Source organism: Pagrus pagrus, assembly GCF_965226575.1.
Source record: "Pagrus pagrus genome assembly, chromosome: 1".
NCBI classification, from domain to species: domain Eukaryota; kingdom Metazoa; phylum Chordata; class Actinopteri; order Spariformes; family Sparidae; genus Pagrus; species Pagrus pagrus.
In genome coordinates, this window is record NC_140185.1 from 11,252,802 (window position 1) to 11,267,871 (window position 15,070).

Below are 15,070 nucleotides of genomic sequence, written 5' to 3' on the forward strand. Positions count from 1 at the left end.
GTTCATGCCTTACATTCATGTAAGAACCAATAGTTCCGAACAGTTTCAGAATAACAGTCACATGTTGTAGCCTTGAAGAAAGACAGATTAAAACATTTAGTTTGAGTTAAAAAAAGATAAATATTAAAACAAAAGACGCACAGTGTCTGCTCAGCTCAAGCTCAACTGAACTCCTGTTAACAGTGACAGTCTCTTGTTGTTGAGGACACATATCTTTGAAATCAGTGTTGACAAGTTCATTTAAACTGGCCGGCCGCAGCGTTGTTTATCTAATTGGACATCGAGCCACCACAAATCAAATTCATGGTCAGTCTCAGTTGAAGTGTCTCATTTACAACCTCCTCCCCTCTCACCTCTGTGACCTCTGTGACCTCCGTGACCTCTGGCTCTGGTCTGGAAAGTCCCCAGATGAGGCGGCTGATTGGGACTGTTGTCATTGAGATATCACATGTGACGTCTCTGTTTCAGCCCAGCAACAGTAACAAGTGAAGCCTGCCAGCGATTAACAAAGTTGATGAGCTGCAGAGACTGGTCACATGTTTGTTGGTTTTCTAGAGCTCATTTATTGGCACTGTTGATAAAAATCAGTCTAGATCAAAACTGTATTCTTAATTGAAGATCTTTTTTTAAATGTATATCATATTTGAAAGCATTTTATTTTGAAATGTGTTGTTGTTTGATGTTGTTTGATAAAGATTGTTTGTGTGCTACCTTTTATCACAAACCTCATTTTACAACCTGTGATGATTCACGTGGATCATGAAAGATAATATTTCTTCAGAATGACCTGACGAGCCATTAGTTAAACGTTTGGCATTTAAAACAAATCTGTTGGACATAAATATTTAAGAGGGTTTAATGATCTTCCTGTTTAGTTTATTTGTATTTTATTATTATTTCTTGAATCATGACTGAGAATAATTATACAAGCGGAACTAAACTATACACTTAACATAAAGTTGTGATAATGTTTGTGGCTCCAATCTGTCCGATAATAAAAATAATATTGCAGAAGAGGAACAAACTTTTTTTTAATAGCTGTTAGAGTATAATTTTTCTGTTTTTATGAGAAGGCGTATTACTTGTGTTTTTACTGCCACTCCAGTCCTTTTTTGCCTTGGATGGCAATTAATCTGAAGGTCATATGTACATAGTAAGATCACTGGCAGCAGATATTTATTTCTAAGTGCAAAACTGTTTATTGAAATGTGAGGTTGCATTGGAGACGGAAAATATGTTTTGAAAGATAAATTCAAAGATTAGATTTTTCCTGCACAATTTGAAATTGAACCCAAAGACTTTTGAGAGAAGCTAAATTTTGTCTTTTTTTGTCTATGCACTGAAGGCAAAAAACAAAAACAAATTCATTCCATTGTCTGGATATATCTCAGGAATATGTCTTGGGAAAACCACTAACAAAAACAGTGTAGCTGTGCTGAATCCATTCTTACGTGCCTAACTAGCTTCTAGGCATAAATTATGCAAATGTGTGACATGGTGATGTAGTCTGATGTCACAAAGTCACAAAATTAAAGGCAAGACTACTGACGAGGCTTTTAGGAGCAGTGTTTTCTGCGGGAGGGAGGAGCTCCAGTTGCTTCAGACTTGGACCTTTTTAACTATCTTTTATATGAAGGAAACACAAAAGCATACTAGGTCTCCTTTAATAGTCAATCCCATTTTATGCCATTACATTTAATCTCAAAAATTGTTATGCAAGTCTGACTTTTGAATTAATTTATTCATTTATTAGCCTTTTTAATTGATGTTAATGAAGGTTCTCAGTCATCCAGGTCATGGTAATTCTGTGCAGTATCGTAGACAGCTGGTCTTGTTTCAGTTTCTTGAAGACGTCTCACCTCTCATCCAAGAGGCTTCTTCAGGTCTAACTAACTGGAGGGGAGCTGCAAAATGTTAAACTCTGTGTGAGAGTGTCCTTACTGAGTCGTTAAGGTCTGAGTTTCAGAGTCATTAGGGACACTTGTGATTCCTTGACCCAACCAGCCTTAATGTGGGTTGGGTGAGAACTCAATACAGCATTGTAGGTGGGTGATAAGTTATGTACAGTAGTACGCCAGCTCGTCTGCTCAAAGACGGTCTTTCCAGTTTGACATAGATGGATTATTTTACTCCTCTTTCAAACCATCTGTCTTCTCTGGCCAAGATGTTCACATTGTTGTCCTCAAAGGAATGATTTTTCTCCTTCACATGTAAGTGGACAGCAGAGTCTTGACCTGAGGAGTTGCACTCCTGTGTTGTGCCATTCGTTTATGGAGAGGTTGTTTTGTCTCCCCAATGTACAAATCTGTGCAGTCCTGGCTGCATTGAACAGCATAAACTACATTACTCTGCTTATGCATGGGTGTTTTGTCGTTAGGATGGACAAGTTTCTGCCTCACTGTGTTGATAGGTTTGAAGTGAACCGGGATATGATGCTTATTGAAGTTTTTCTGTCTCTTTCTCTCTGTCTGCTCTGGATCTTTTAGAGGTTTTGACAACAACAGTCACCTTTTTAATTCAGCTCATTATTGTTAGAATTGCATATCTAAAGTGGGGCATACAGTATAGATCTTAGTTCTAACTAAATGTAGGATCAGGCCAAATTTCTGCTGGATCAGTTGTCATTAGACGTGCATTTTGAGGAGGGTCTAGACACCTGATTAATTACCTTAATGATTAACAATCTGGGTCACTGACAAATAGACTGAGTTGTGGCGTGTCCAAAACTTTATTCAGTTGTTTAACAGTTTGAGCAGTTTCACAGTTTGATAGCTGCTGTCAAACATTATAAACTATAAAATAACTCTTTTAATTCAGTTCACTCCTGTTATTATAGCAAATCAAGGTCATATAAAACCTTTAAACACAGACATTTTTTCACTGAGATATTTATTTCTTTTGTATAAAACAAGTCTTTAAGTCTGTTTTAGAGCTGATGTTTAACTTTTGTCTTGTATCCATGAGAATCTACCTAAAATTTGTGTTCAACATTGTAGAAGGTATTTACCTGAATATAATGTGGGGTTTTAGTCTTTACATGCAAGTGGTCTGATTGGTTGTATCCTGTCACCGTCTTTCACAGAGGCCTCTTGATTGTTTGTTCTCATCCTAGCATTGAAGGATGATTGTCCAATCACTTTGACATTTCTTACTAGGTTGTGGCCCAAATGTATTTATTTATTTATTTAAATTTTATTTAATAGGGACGATGCAGTTTAACATAGTTCCAATACAAAGAATGTAACTGATGTGCTGCACAGAGAGTTTATAGCTATTGCTAAATTTCAACTCTTGTCCCTAGTTGGACCTTTACATGTAAGACATACAGCTTTCAATGGTCAGTATCATCAATACAAGTCACAATACAGTAAGATAAATACTACACTACACCAACACACATCACAATACATCAACAAACATATAATCTACATCAAAGCATAATAAGTTAAACGTGGGTACAGCAAATAACATCAGTGCCTGTGTCTCAGTGTCATTGTTGATCTTGAAGAAGGCCGGGGTGTGCAACACTTTAACTACTTTCTAGTTGTTTTCTGAGTAAAAAATAATACAACACTTCTGTCTTTTCCTTTATTTTTTTAGGAGCATTCCTTCATCATACAGTTTAACGATGGTAACGCAGAGGTGGTATCCATGTGGGTTTGTCGTTGCCTGGAGGAGAGACGAGCGCAGCATGGACACGTCTGACGTCCTCCTGCGGAGTGCCAGGACGTTTAAGCTCAAACCTTGAACATTATCAGGGGGTCAAGTACGTCCACATGCACTGTACAAGTGACTTCATATACATGGACAAGAATCACTAGATGTTGAATGCGTTATGTGAGTAAATCTCACGCGCCATCACATTGAGGAGCTCACATCCTTTGACATCTGAATCTCTGCATCCAAAGGACGCTCTTTCTAGCGTGGGACTCCATCAGCAGCTTTCGTCCCCACGTATGACTGGTGGAGATAAACACTCCTAAGTTTAAGGATTAGAGACAATAAGCATAAGACTGCAATAAGCTGGCAGAGTCGTGCTCTGTTTTCGGATGGTATCTCAAAGAACCGTCTTGTGCTTTACTGTTGGCAGCCCTCTTGTGAATGTTAAGGTATTTGCCTGTCAGTAACTGCCCATGTGTGTGCCTGTTCTTCCAGTGGTGTGATTTATTACCTCAGATAAACTTAGATTGTCACTGTAATAGGAAGACTTCCCCCCCAAAAAATATTTTGTTCCGTCTCATTCTTAAATGCCATGTAACAGAGTGAAATGCCAAATTGACACACATCTTTTTGTGTTCTGAAGCTTACCAAACACTTTATTGCTCACATTCATCAGGAGGAACCTTGTTTTCTTTCCATTTCAAACCTGTTTTTAACAGTTTGACAGACACGCCTGATGTTGAATGCCTCTGAATGAACAGTTCCACTTTTTAGCAGCCATTTGTTTTAGAGCCCAACCGATACATTTTTTTTGGCCAATGCAGATTTAAGGAGCAAAAAATTCCACTATTAATACATCGACTGATATTTTTTATATAGAGTATATACTATATATATATATATATATATATATATATATATATGTACTGAATATGGACATAAACACATTTTTTTGCAATAATCCCTCATATATGGTTATTAAAACAATTGTGAAAAGGATATCTTTTAGAGGCAGGATATTTTACTGTCTAAAAATCATCTTATTGATAATAATAATCATAATAATAATAATAACTATAACTATTTGTATAGCACTTTTCTAAACATGGTTACAAAGTGCTGTACAGGTCAAAATATAAACAGCACACACAGTTGAAAAAAGTGGTACCAACAATCAAGATAAAAACAACCCATCATGACAAAACTAAGATAAAACTATGTAAAGTAAAAGTGAGATGAGAAGGATAGAGGCCACACAAACTGCAATATTATTTTAAAGCCTTCCAATAAAAGTAGGTTTTGATGAGAGATTTAAAAGAAGGAACTGACTTTGCAAGTCACATCAGTTCACAGAAGCAGTAAATGTTACTAGAAATGTAATCACTCTAAATTACAACAAGCATCTTTTTGTGCATTATGTTCCGTAAAAAAATTAAAAGTTTATCATATCGGACATAAGCGCCAAAACCAATGTATCTGTGATAGGCAGAAATCAGCTGATATATCGGTCGGGCTCTATTTTTCTTAGAAACAGAAACAGAAAGCACTTCTTTCCCTTACAAACCAAATCTTTTTTTTTCTTTTTTCATTTTAAGTGATTATTCACTTTCTCACCTGTAAATTCTTACTTTGGCAAAACATGTCATCATGTACTAATTTTAATAGAAATAGATAATATAAATTATCCCATTCTATTGCATTGCCTGAAGAGATGACTTGATATGCAGTGCTGTAGAGAGAAAACAGTGCACCAAAGACCACTGACCACACGCATGGTGAATGTTACGGATTTCTCATGTCTGAGGCAAAAGTGACAGGTGAGGGGACTCGTATGAAGTGCTTTGACAAGGTCTTTATGTGCAGCTGTTGAAATGTGTAGAGCTCAAGTGCAATTAAATTCCACGACTTCCACAAAGGCACAGTGAACACAGCCTACAGTGACATGATGTGTGAGCGTAGCTGGAAACGAATGTAAAGCAGTTCATCAGCGCAACAGAAAAGGCTTAAAGCACCAGATTATTATACATGTGTTGAGGAGTTTCTTCAGTACTGTTCAGTGTGCTTTTGTCCTCTGTAACAATGAGGAGACACGTGGGCGGTGGATTTTAATTTGACTGTAAATCATCCAAAATTGAGATCACATTAGTTGTTAGTAGAACAATCAAACATCAAGATGGGTGATTCATTTAGCATTTTTGCTACGAGGGTAACATTTATTTTCCTTAAGAAACGACCTTAACTAACTAACTGGAATGGAAGAAATACTGTATGTGTGGGGAAATCCAGCTGTGTCCAGGCTCCATACTACTAATACTAAGCATGTTTTGAGCATGTAGTATATGCATACAAATTTATTATGCTAAAAGATGCAAATATGCATATACAGTCTGACAGATTTTTTTATTTTGGACACCAAAACTTATTGAAGTGGGTGGCAAGGCAGTTCCAGAAAAGAAAATTCTGAACTACAAAGACCGTTAGATGCTATTGAAAGTTTTGGTCAAATCCAGGATGTAGAGTAATTTTGTCAGACTCCTTTTTTGTGAGTGAAGAATGAACATTTTCTCTATGGACAAACATTTTGCTTTCTGTTGAAGCAGGAACATTCAAATCGACGTCCTTTTCGTGTAATTTCTTAGAAATACAAATTATTAAGTAAAAAAACATTGTGAATAAAACATTTACCATGAAAGTTAAATACTCATGGTATCAGTAAAGTCTGTAGGATGGAGTCTCGACACAGCGGAGAGGTGATTCACAACGCGAAGGGAAGCCTCAAGGACTCACTATGGGCCCTGACACACAGGGTCACCGGTCTGACAATTTCTGGACCTTCAGTGAGCGTCTGTGGCCATAGTTGTTGCTGTGTGTCCCGCACTGTCGGCACTACTCAGCCATTGTTGGTGGCTTTTTGGCTGACTGAGCGTGGATCAGCAGCGGAGCAAGTCAGTGAGAGAAATCGCTCTGATTGGCTGTTCAGCTGAGCGAATCAATGCATGAGAAGAGAAACAGAAAAAGAAAGGAAAAGCCTCTTGAGCCTGTCGCCATAGTATCCATGATTTCACCCATTTAGTGTGGTTTCTCCTTATTCTCCGCCTTTTCCTCTATGCCAGTACTATCTTCAACTTCTTATCAGACATATTCTTGATTAGAAGTGGCTATATTACAGAGAGTGGTGTGAAAAAATGCTGCTTTATCATACCAAGAGTCTTCCGGTTTCCCTTTTTTGAACGACGACTACAGATCAGCAGCACCTGTTTGTGTAGAGAGTTACACGCAGGAGCAGAACGCACAAGTTAGCTGACCGTCGGCTGTAGTCTTTGCGGTGTGTTTGAGTGCAGCTTTTTGGCCGAGACACAGGCAACATGAGGTGATGCAACAGTCAGCCTTTGTCGCTGCAAGTTCTTTAATGTCAATTTTGTGTGTCTGGGCCTTTAGTGTCATGATCCCTCTCATATTAACACATTTCATAGGTGCCATTATTTGCCTCAGAAACCTGAAAATGAGGCATAGCATTTTTTCTTTCATGTACATAAATATACTTTTACCCTAACTTTCTGAAGGATATCTGTGCAGGATGCCATTCATTTCCATAAAAAAAATACTTTTAATTGGTGAGACTCAAAAAAAGAAGAAACTGAAATACATCAACAGGGATTTTCCAACAGTGGCACAATAAATAGACTATATACTCTGCATTATACCACATATATTGTTAACTATATTCACTTTGGGGAAAGTTTGAACTGTTAATACATCTGTGAGACATCCATCTTACAGTAAGTTGGCCTTATTTTACTAAAGCTATAAATACTTAAAGTCGGTTAAAACTAGTAAATAAGTGTTGAGAGGAGTATGTCGTGGTCGCTGGCTACTGATGAACTCTGTAAATGTTTTCTTAGAACTGAAATGAAACATAAAAATAAAAAAAATGTCATATTTCTGATCAGATGAGCTTCAAGGTCCAAAAGCTCAGACGCATCTTTTGTGTTTTGGTGTTATGAACTCATTGACTGTGATTTTTATTTTTAAAATATATATCTGCAGTTTTAGTGGAAATATTTATTATTTTTTTACTTTTCAGCCTGCTTACAACAGTGAGTCAGAGATGGACTCTTGGCCTGTTGTTTTTCCTGTTTCTGCCTAAACCACGCAGCATCAAGTCAGTGATGACACTCAGCAGAAATATTATTGCTGTGATGTTACTGGCTGATTATGGCCTTCTCTGTAATTATCTGTGTTGGCACATATTCCAACCATAATGCACAAATAATAATAAAAAGTGTTTAAACATGATCATTTGTATTCAGTTATTTCAAGTCTCTTTCTCTTCCTGTCTACATGCTGATGATTTTATTTTGAAGGGGACGCATTTCACTGCTTTCACATTGTCATGCGACATCTATCGTCTGTCTATGTTATATCATGTCTGCCCGTCCTGGGAGAGGGACCCCTCCCCGTGTCTCTTCCTGAGGCTTCTTCCATCTTAATTTTTTTTCTCCATATGGCAGGTTTTTCCTCTCTTGAATCGAGGGTCTAAGGACAGAGGATGTCGCTCGCTGTACAGATTGTAAAGACCACTGAGGCAATGTGATTGTGATTTTGGACGATATAAATAAAACTGAATTGATTTTGATTTGATTTGACTGTCACACAAATATGAAGTTAACCAGTCTGAGGGTGAGTTCTCAGTTTTCCACTCCTCACTAAGTTTTATTTTGAGTATGAGTGTAACGTATTACCTTCATGCTCCTTCTCTTCATCTGATTGTAGTTTGACGTTGCTCCTCCTGTTTTGAGTATATAGAAGACTGATTGATGGTCTCTTCATTAAAGGTTTGACATTTGCCTGTCCTGGTGTAGAATGACCCGAACCTGTGAGCACCTTGGTATCTTAAGTTCATTTATAATTTGCATTTCATAATTAATCTTAGTCAACCTTTAATTAACATCAGGTGTCTTCTCGGTTATTAATTTGTGCCTTAACCTGTGAAAAGTAGTTCAGATTACACATATACTGTAGAATCCAATAAGGAGTTTGTGTTAAGTGTTTCTTTTCTCTTAGAGCATCAATGACATCCTGCATTTTCTTTTTCCATTTGAATAGAGAAGGTCTATTATAACTCTGTACATAAATTAACATGAGTCACACTGAAACCTTCAACTTCTGATAACCTTAATTACATCTAAAACAATAAGTGTATACATTTACCGATCAGAGAAGCTAAAGTAAACATGTTAACAGAATTTTGACCTCAAACTCATCCGTTACTGTTGTTTAACAAAACACACAGTTCATCCCCTCAACAGCTTCAGATGGAGAACTAGAATTCACCAACTAAAGTCCTGAACCACCATGTAGCACTTGATTAATAGTATTTATAATGCAAAATGATTCATATTTTTTATAAAAACTACCAAATTAAGTCATAATTTTAGAGTAAATACATTCACTCAAGTATTTTAATGTTAACTTGTCTCTGTAAAGACAGAAGATCTTTCTTAATTTGTCCAAAAATATGGTTTGAAATAGAAGAAAGCCAGTCATACAACCCAGAGATTAAATTTTATGTAGAAATACACAAGTTAAATGTGGCTGGATGATGAGCAGGTTGGATTTATGCAAAAACTCTTTGAGTTCCTTCTCATGTAAAACTTTATTTCATACCTTTCTATTTCAGATAAAAGCTCAACCCCAACAATCAACAAGTGACATCAGCGTCCTAAATTGTTGCTGTTTTTAGCCACCCGAGCAGCACGGCTGTAGGGATGGAGATGTCAGTCAGTGCACACTTCGAACAACTTGAGACTCGAGGATGGTGTTGTAGCTGAGAGATAATTCTCAATTTAGGTAAATATGAATGCACTTATTTTTTCTAAAAAGCTAAACTGTAGTCAGATGACAGCCGATGAGATTGCATTTTGACTGATGATGATCTTGCTCTCCGCACGGACTCTTAACCTGCATGCAACCAAAGCCTGCTCAAACATAATCGCTTAATAGTAATCGGACTACAAATGGAAACCAGAAGGCTTTAAATACCAAGATCTTGGTCCCTCACCTACAAATTCTGCATTCATAATGCAGCCATCTTTTTACAGCGATTACTGTAGTCCAGACTGAAATATGTCAACAACTGTTGGATGGATTACAGTTAACTCCCCAGAGGATGAATCCTACCAACTCCTCTGAGTTTTCCTCAAGTACAACAATGAGGTTGACATTTTATTGTTATTGTTGTACAAAATAACTCGACAGCTGTCAGATTGTTTGCCATATTCATTTTGTTAACGCATTCATGTTCCCCTCAGGATAAATCGCAAACATTTTGGTGATCCTCTGTCTTTTCATATGCTGCCATCGTCAAGTCAAAATTTAAATTGTTCCAATACTTTTTTTTTTTTGCATTTGTTTGGCAAATTGCAGGATAAAGGAAAATAACTGCGTGAATCAAGAACAAACTAGAATGGCACTCAGTAGAGTGCATACCTCCACCAAGGCCCAACAGTCCACTTAGTTACTCACTCATAGATACCAGCCGCCTCAATACACCTGATTTTTTTCATCAAGATCCATCCATGCCCTGAGAAACTAAAAGAAAAATGTCAATAAACGCTCTTTCCCAGTATGTTAAAGAAAGTGAGAAAAACATTCCTGGATCCATCCCTTTATCCGGACCTGCACCAGAAGTTAATGGGGTCTATTCTGGGTTGAGATTCATCCTCCATCCACGTTTCGGGGACGTCTGTTCAGTAGTTTTGTTTAATCCTGCAAACCAACCAACCAGCAAACGAACACAGGTGGAATACAAACAGGTCTTACAAAACATGACATAAATCCATGCTAAGAAGAACTCAACAAAATCATTGAATTGAAAGTTGCAGTAATGCTGTTGTGCTGCTAATGACAGACCTTTACTGTGATAGTCTGTCAGCCATTACAGGGTTTGATTTACTCAGGTAAAACAGTCGGACTGGAGAGGAAGGGATAAATTACTACATTTTCTCAGATAAATCTCTCTTTTGTCTTGGACATTTGATGTTGTCTATCTGAGGAAAAGACAATAATGTCGAGATCACAACATACTTGTCTTTCTGTCACCACAAACTTAAATAAACAAATCTCACATTAACCCATGTCCTCTGTGGGCTTCCATAGAGATTAGTGGCCTTCACAGCTGTATTGTGTGACACATAATTTTGTAAAACTTTGTTCTTTAATCTGAGACCTTGTACGGTGTTATTTATACAAGTTTCTGTCTGAATGCCGCCACACATGTATTGACATGTTGATAATTAGGCCATAAAGACATTCCTGGACCCTTGACACACACCTAAACAGTGCGTCAGTCAGTCGGCTCTGTGTTGAATTGGGTGTATTATCAACTTTTTTAAAGGAGCCTTAGAGAGCAGAAGTCCAAACGGCGTGCTCGGTAATACTTATACGATCGCGCAGAAATTCATTTTCATTCATTCATCGCTTTATTCTGTCTTTAAATGAAGGCCGGGGTTCAGCAAAATGATTTTATGATTGAGGTTACTTTCAATGGTGCTGCTGCTGTGACAGATACGTTACCTGCTATTTGACCCCTTTTACTCTGCAATGTAAGCATCAATTATTCCTCTGAGCTAATTCAACAAATACTCGCTATGAGCCAGAATACTGCTCGTCCTTGTATTTCTTTTTTTACGACAAAATTCTCCAGTGGGAAGGAGAACTCTGTGCTGTGTGAACCTTGTGCCTCCAATGTCCCAGAAAAAGTGTTTTGTGTTTGAGAGAGCTGATTAGAGGTTGAAAAGTGTGGGGTCCATTCTGTAGTGCACACTGCAGCATCTGCCCACAGCCAGGCAGGAAATCAGTTTGCTTTTGTCACATTTACTGTAGTATTCTTTAAAAAACTGAGTTGGACACCTGCAGCCGGATCAATGAGAGAGTTGTCTTCAAGTATCGACCTCAAAGCTGCCGCGTGCCGACAGTGAAAGGCTCTTCAGAAGTCTGGATAGCACTGCAAAGTTCCTCATGATGGTCTGTTCAAGAGGAAGGGACATCTGAATGTTTTTGTATCTTTCTGAAAATGACAACATGGCCGGGCCTCCTTATTCTGAAGTGAGCAAGATTGTCTTCTCTCATCCACTCTACTAACACTTCAGCTTCTACACTTTTGGCACTTTGCCAGTGAACAAGTGGCACACTTTGCGAACGAGTACAGTCATTTCATTTGCAACAAAAACCTTCTAAACTGCCTTATTGCTCTCCCTGGAAAAAGTAACGTTGATCCAAACGAGGAGCAAAAGGAACAAAGCTGTTTTCATTAAACTAATGAAATTAGTTATAAATAAAAAAGTTACCATGTTTACCATAGTGTGTTAGCATGCTAGCCAGGGCTGCAACTAACAGTTATTTTCATTATAGATCAATCTGCAAATTATTTTAGCTGTTAATTGAGTCTTCGCTTTGTCTGTAAAATGTCAAAAGATTTTGAAAAATGCTCATAACAAGTTCCCAGAGACCAAAGTGACGCCTTCAGAATGCGTGGCTGTAGCTCAGGAGGTAGAGTAGAGTCGTCCACTAATCAGAAGGTCGCATGTTTGATCCTCAGCTGCATATTGAAGTATCCTTGAGCAAGATACTGACCCCCAAATTGCTCCTGATGAGCAGGTCGGCGCTGTGCATGGCGGCCTCCGCCATCCCTGTGTGAATGGGTGAATGTGACAAGTGTTGTAAAGCGCTTTGAGGGGGATTTATCATTCAAAATGCATCTTTTGTCATACCAGGAGTCCAAAACCTTTAGCTAAATAACATCTTTTCAAATTCTTGGAATCTTGGAGTTTGCAGAGATTATGCCGGATGGAGCCATTTTATATATTTCTTAATATTCTATTTATGAAATGTTCCTTTTTTTACAACACAAACCTTTGTACAAGAGGAAACAAAAAACAACAAGGATCAAAAACAAGTAAATAGACATAATAGAGTATTACAAAACAAAAACGGCTCGCCAGATCATATAAAAAGTGAACATGTCACCTACGCTGACTGATGGTCAGAGTTGAGTCTGGGTGACAAAACCAGGTTGAAGGTCCAAGACAAAAGCCCGAGAGCTGAAATCCAGACAGGCTGAAGAACAGTAGAATAAAATAATGCACAGTAAAATGTAGTCTGATACAATCAGTTCCCTTTTCTTCAGTCATTTAAAATGAATTCAAAAGTCAGTTTTGTATTCCAGTTTTTGAGATTAAATGTAATGTCATGGAATGTGATTGACTATTTAAGGAGACCTATTATGCTTTTTTGTTCTTTTTCTTTCCTTCAGTGTGTTATTAAGGTTCTTGTGCATGTAAAAGGTCCTGTAAGTTAAAAAGCCTGAAGCCACACCAGCTGGAGCTCCTTTCTCCCACAGAAAACACTGCTCCTCAAACGCCTCGTCAGCAGCCCCACCTGTAATCCTGTGACTTTGTGACATCACACTACATCACCATTTTGCATAATTTATGCCTATATACATGGTAGAAGTGAAGCTGACTGGAAGCTGACAATATGACAGAGCTGACCAGAGTGGTGCTGGCTCACCTGTGTGAGCTGACCAATCAGAGCAGACTGAGTATTCAGGAGGGGGGGTCCTTAAAGAGACAGGAGCTAAAACAGACAGAGGAGGATACAGTGCTGAAGCACTGGACAGTCTGAGAGACAATGTGTTTTTTGTGCATTAAAGCATGTTCACATAAAACATATACAACATATATTCAGCTTCCAGCGTTAAGTCACGACGTTGTGTTGCATTATAACATTATCATGATCAGGTTTGAGTTATGTCCCATAAGAAGGGATCTGAGCTCCCATGAAAGCATTAAAATAATACATTTGTGGGTCATTAATACATGATAATTTCACTTCAGCAAAGGAGGACGATGTTATTGAAGCCCATTTCTACAAGTTAAAGAAAAAAACGTTGATGGAGATTTAGCTTTGATTAAAAATTTAAAAAAGGATTAGGCATAATTATGAGATTAAAAGTCAGAATCATGAGTTTCTGACTTTTTATCTCATTATTTTGACTTGTTATCTCATAATTTTAACTTTTTATTTTATAATTTGGACTTTTTATCTCATCATTCTAATTTTGTATCTCATAATTATGACTTTATCTCATTATTATAACTTAAAATGGAAATATTTTTTCATCAAGCTTAGTTTTATCTTTTTTTTTCTAACTGGCAGAAATGAGCTTCCATAAAATGTGGTGGGGGCTTCCACGAGTCTCTGTTCGCTTATTTGTTTATTTATTTATTTATTTATGTATCCCCAGCCCTAACCTTAGTTATTATAGAGACCCCAACAAACTTGAAATCATAACTCTGCCCATGATGACTGCTCACACACAGCGATCAGATGAGTTGATTGGACTGAACTGGGAGCAGCAGCGTTGTGTCAGCTCTGCCTGCCACCACTGTTTGTGCTGCTCCACATGATGTATGGCGCTGCTCCATGTGACCTATAGTGATAATATGTCTGGATGAAAATCTAGATGCTCCATGATCTCATCTGGCGGGCCCCTCTGCGGGATATTGACCGCGCTTTGTTTGGAGATGCGTCTTCATTTCTGCCTTCATATTCCCAAATTCCCACCGAGCTGCGTCTCCGCTTTGTGTCGGCCGGTGACCTTTCTGCAGAGCGGTCCGGCTCGATTAGCACATGAGGCGGGACAATGAGCGGTACACAGCCATCACCCACATCCCTTTATCAATGTCCTGTAATTAAAATGTCACCGTTTAATTTTCGAGCCATCGCTTTCCTCTCGGCGGAATCTTTCCTCCAATAAAAAAAAAAAAGTGCAATCGAAATGCTCTTTTCACTGGAAACACAAAAAGGACACGGAGAAAGCGTTTAGGTGAGGCGAGCAGGCAGAGAGGGATCAATAGGCCGTTTAGTCCGAGAGGAGGATTGATTGGTCTCTAAAATGGGATTTATAGGGGTCATGGTTTTATAGGCTGCTGATACAACTGTTAATTATAAAACATTTGGCCTCAATTGCTGCTGTTATTAAAGCTGTCCTGATTGAGGCGAGCCTGATTTATCTTTTTACATCAGGTGACAAAATGCAAGAGTTTGGAAATAAAATGGTAAATATGATCAAGTTCCAGACTTTAGACTCAAATCAGTGAAGATCAGAGGCATCAAACACACACTCCTGTTTTATTTACGCCTCAAAGTCCTTTTTAATTTTACATTTACAGTTTTTAGACACATTTTTTGCTGCAGGGGACAAAAACCTGCAAACACACATTCTCCATTATGTGCAGGCTCATTTTTGCATTGATTAACTCATTGAGGTGACAGCCAATTAGATCAACCTGATCCATGTCAAGGACCCTAAACTGACACAAATTAGACCCTCATGTGATAAGATTCT

General features: G+C 38.0%; 1 protein-coding gene across 1 annotated transcript in view; it reads left to right on the forward strand.

Annotated features, from left to right (window-relative positions):
- The window catches only part of map2k5 (mitogen-activated protein kinase kinase 5), a 61,963-nt gene extending 57,407 nt beyond the window's left edge, over positions 1-4,556 (forward strand). The window contains exon 22 of the mRNA XM_084366704.1: positions 3,601-4,556. Coding sequence (XP_084222830.1) covers positions 3,601-3,705 — 105 coding nt within the window. The 3' untranslated portion in view covers positions 3,706-4,556. The remainder of the gene's footprint in view (positions 1-3,600) is intronic.
- Positions 4,557-15,070: the final 10,514 nt, after the last annotated feature.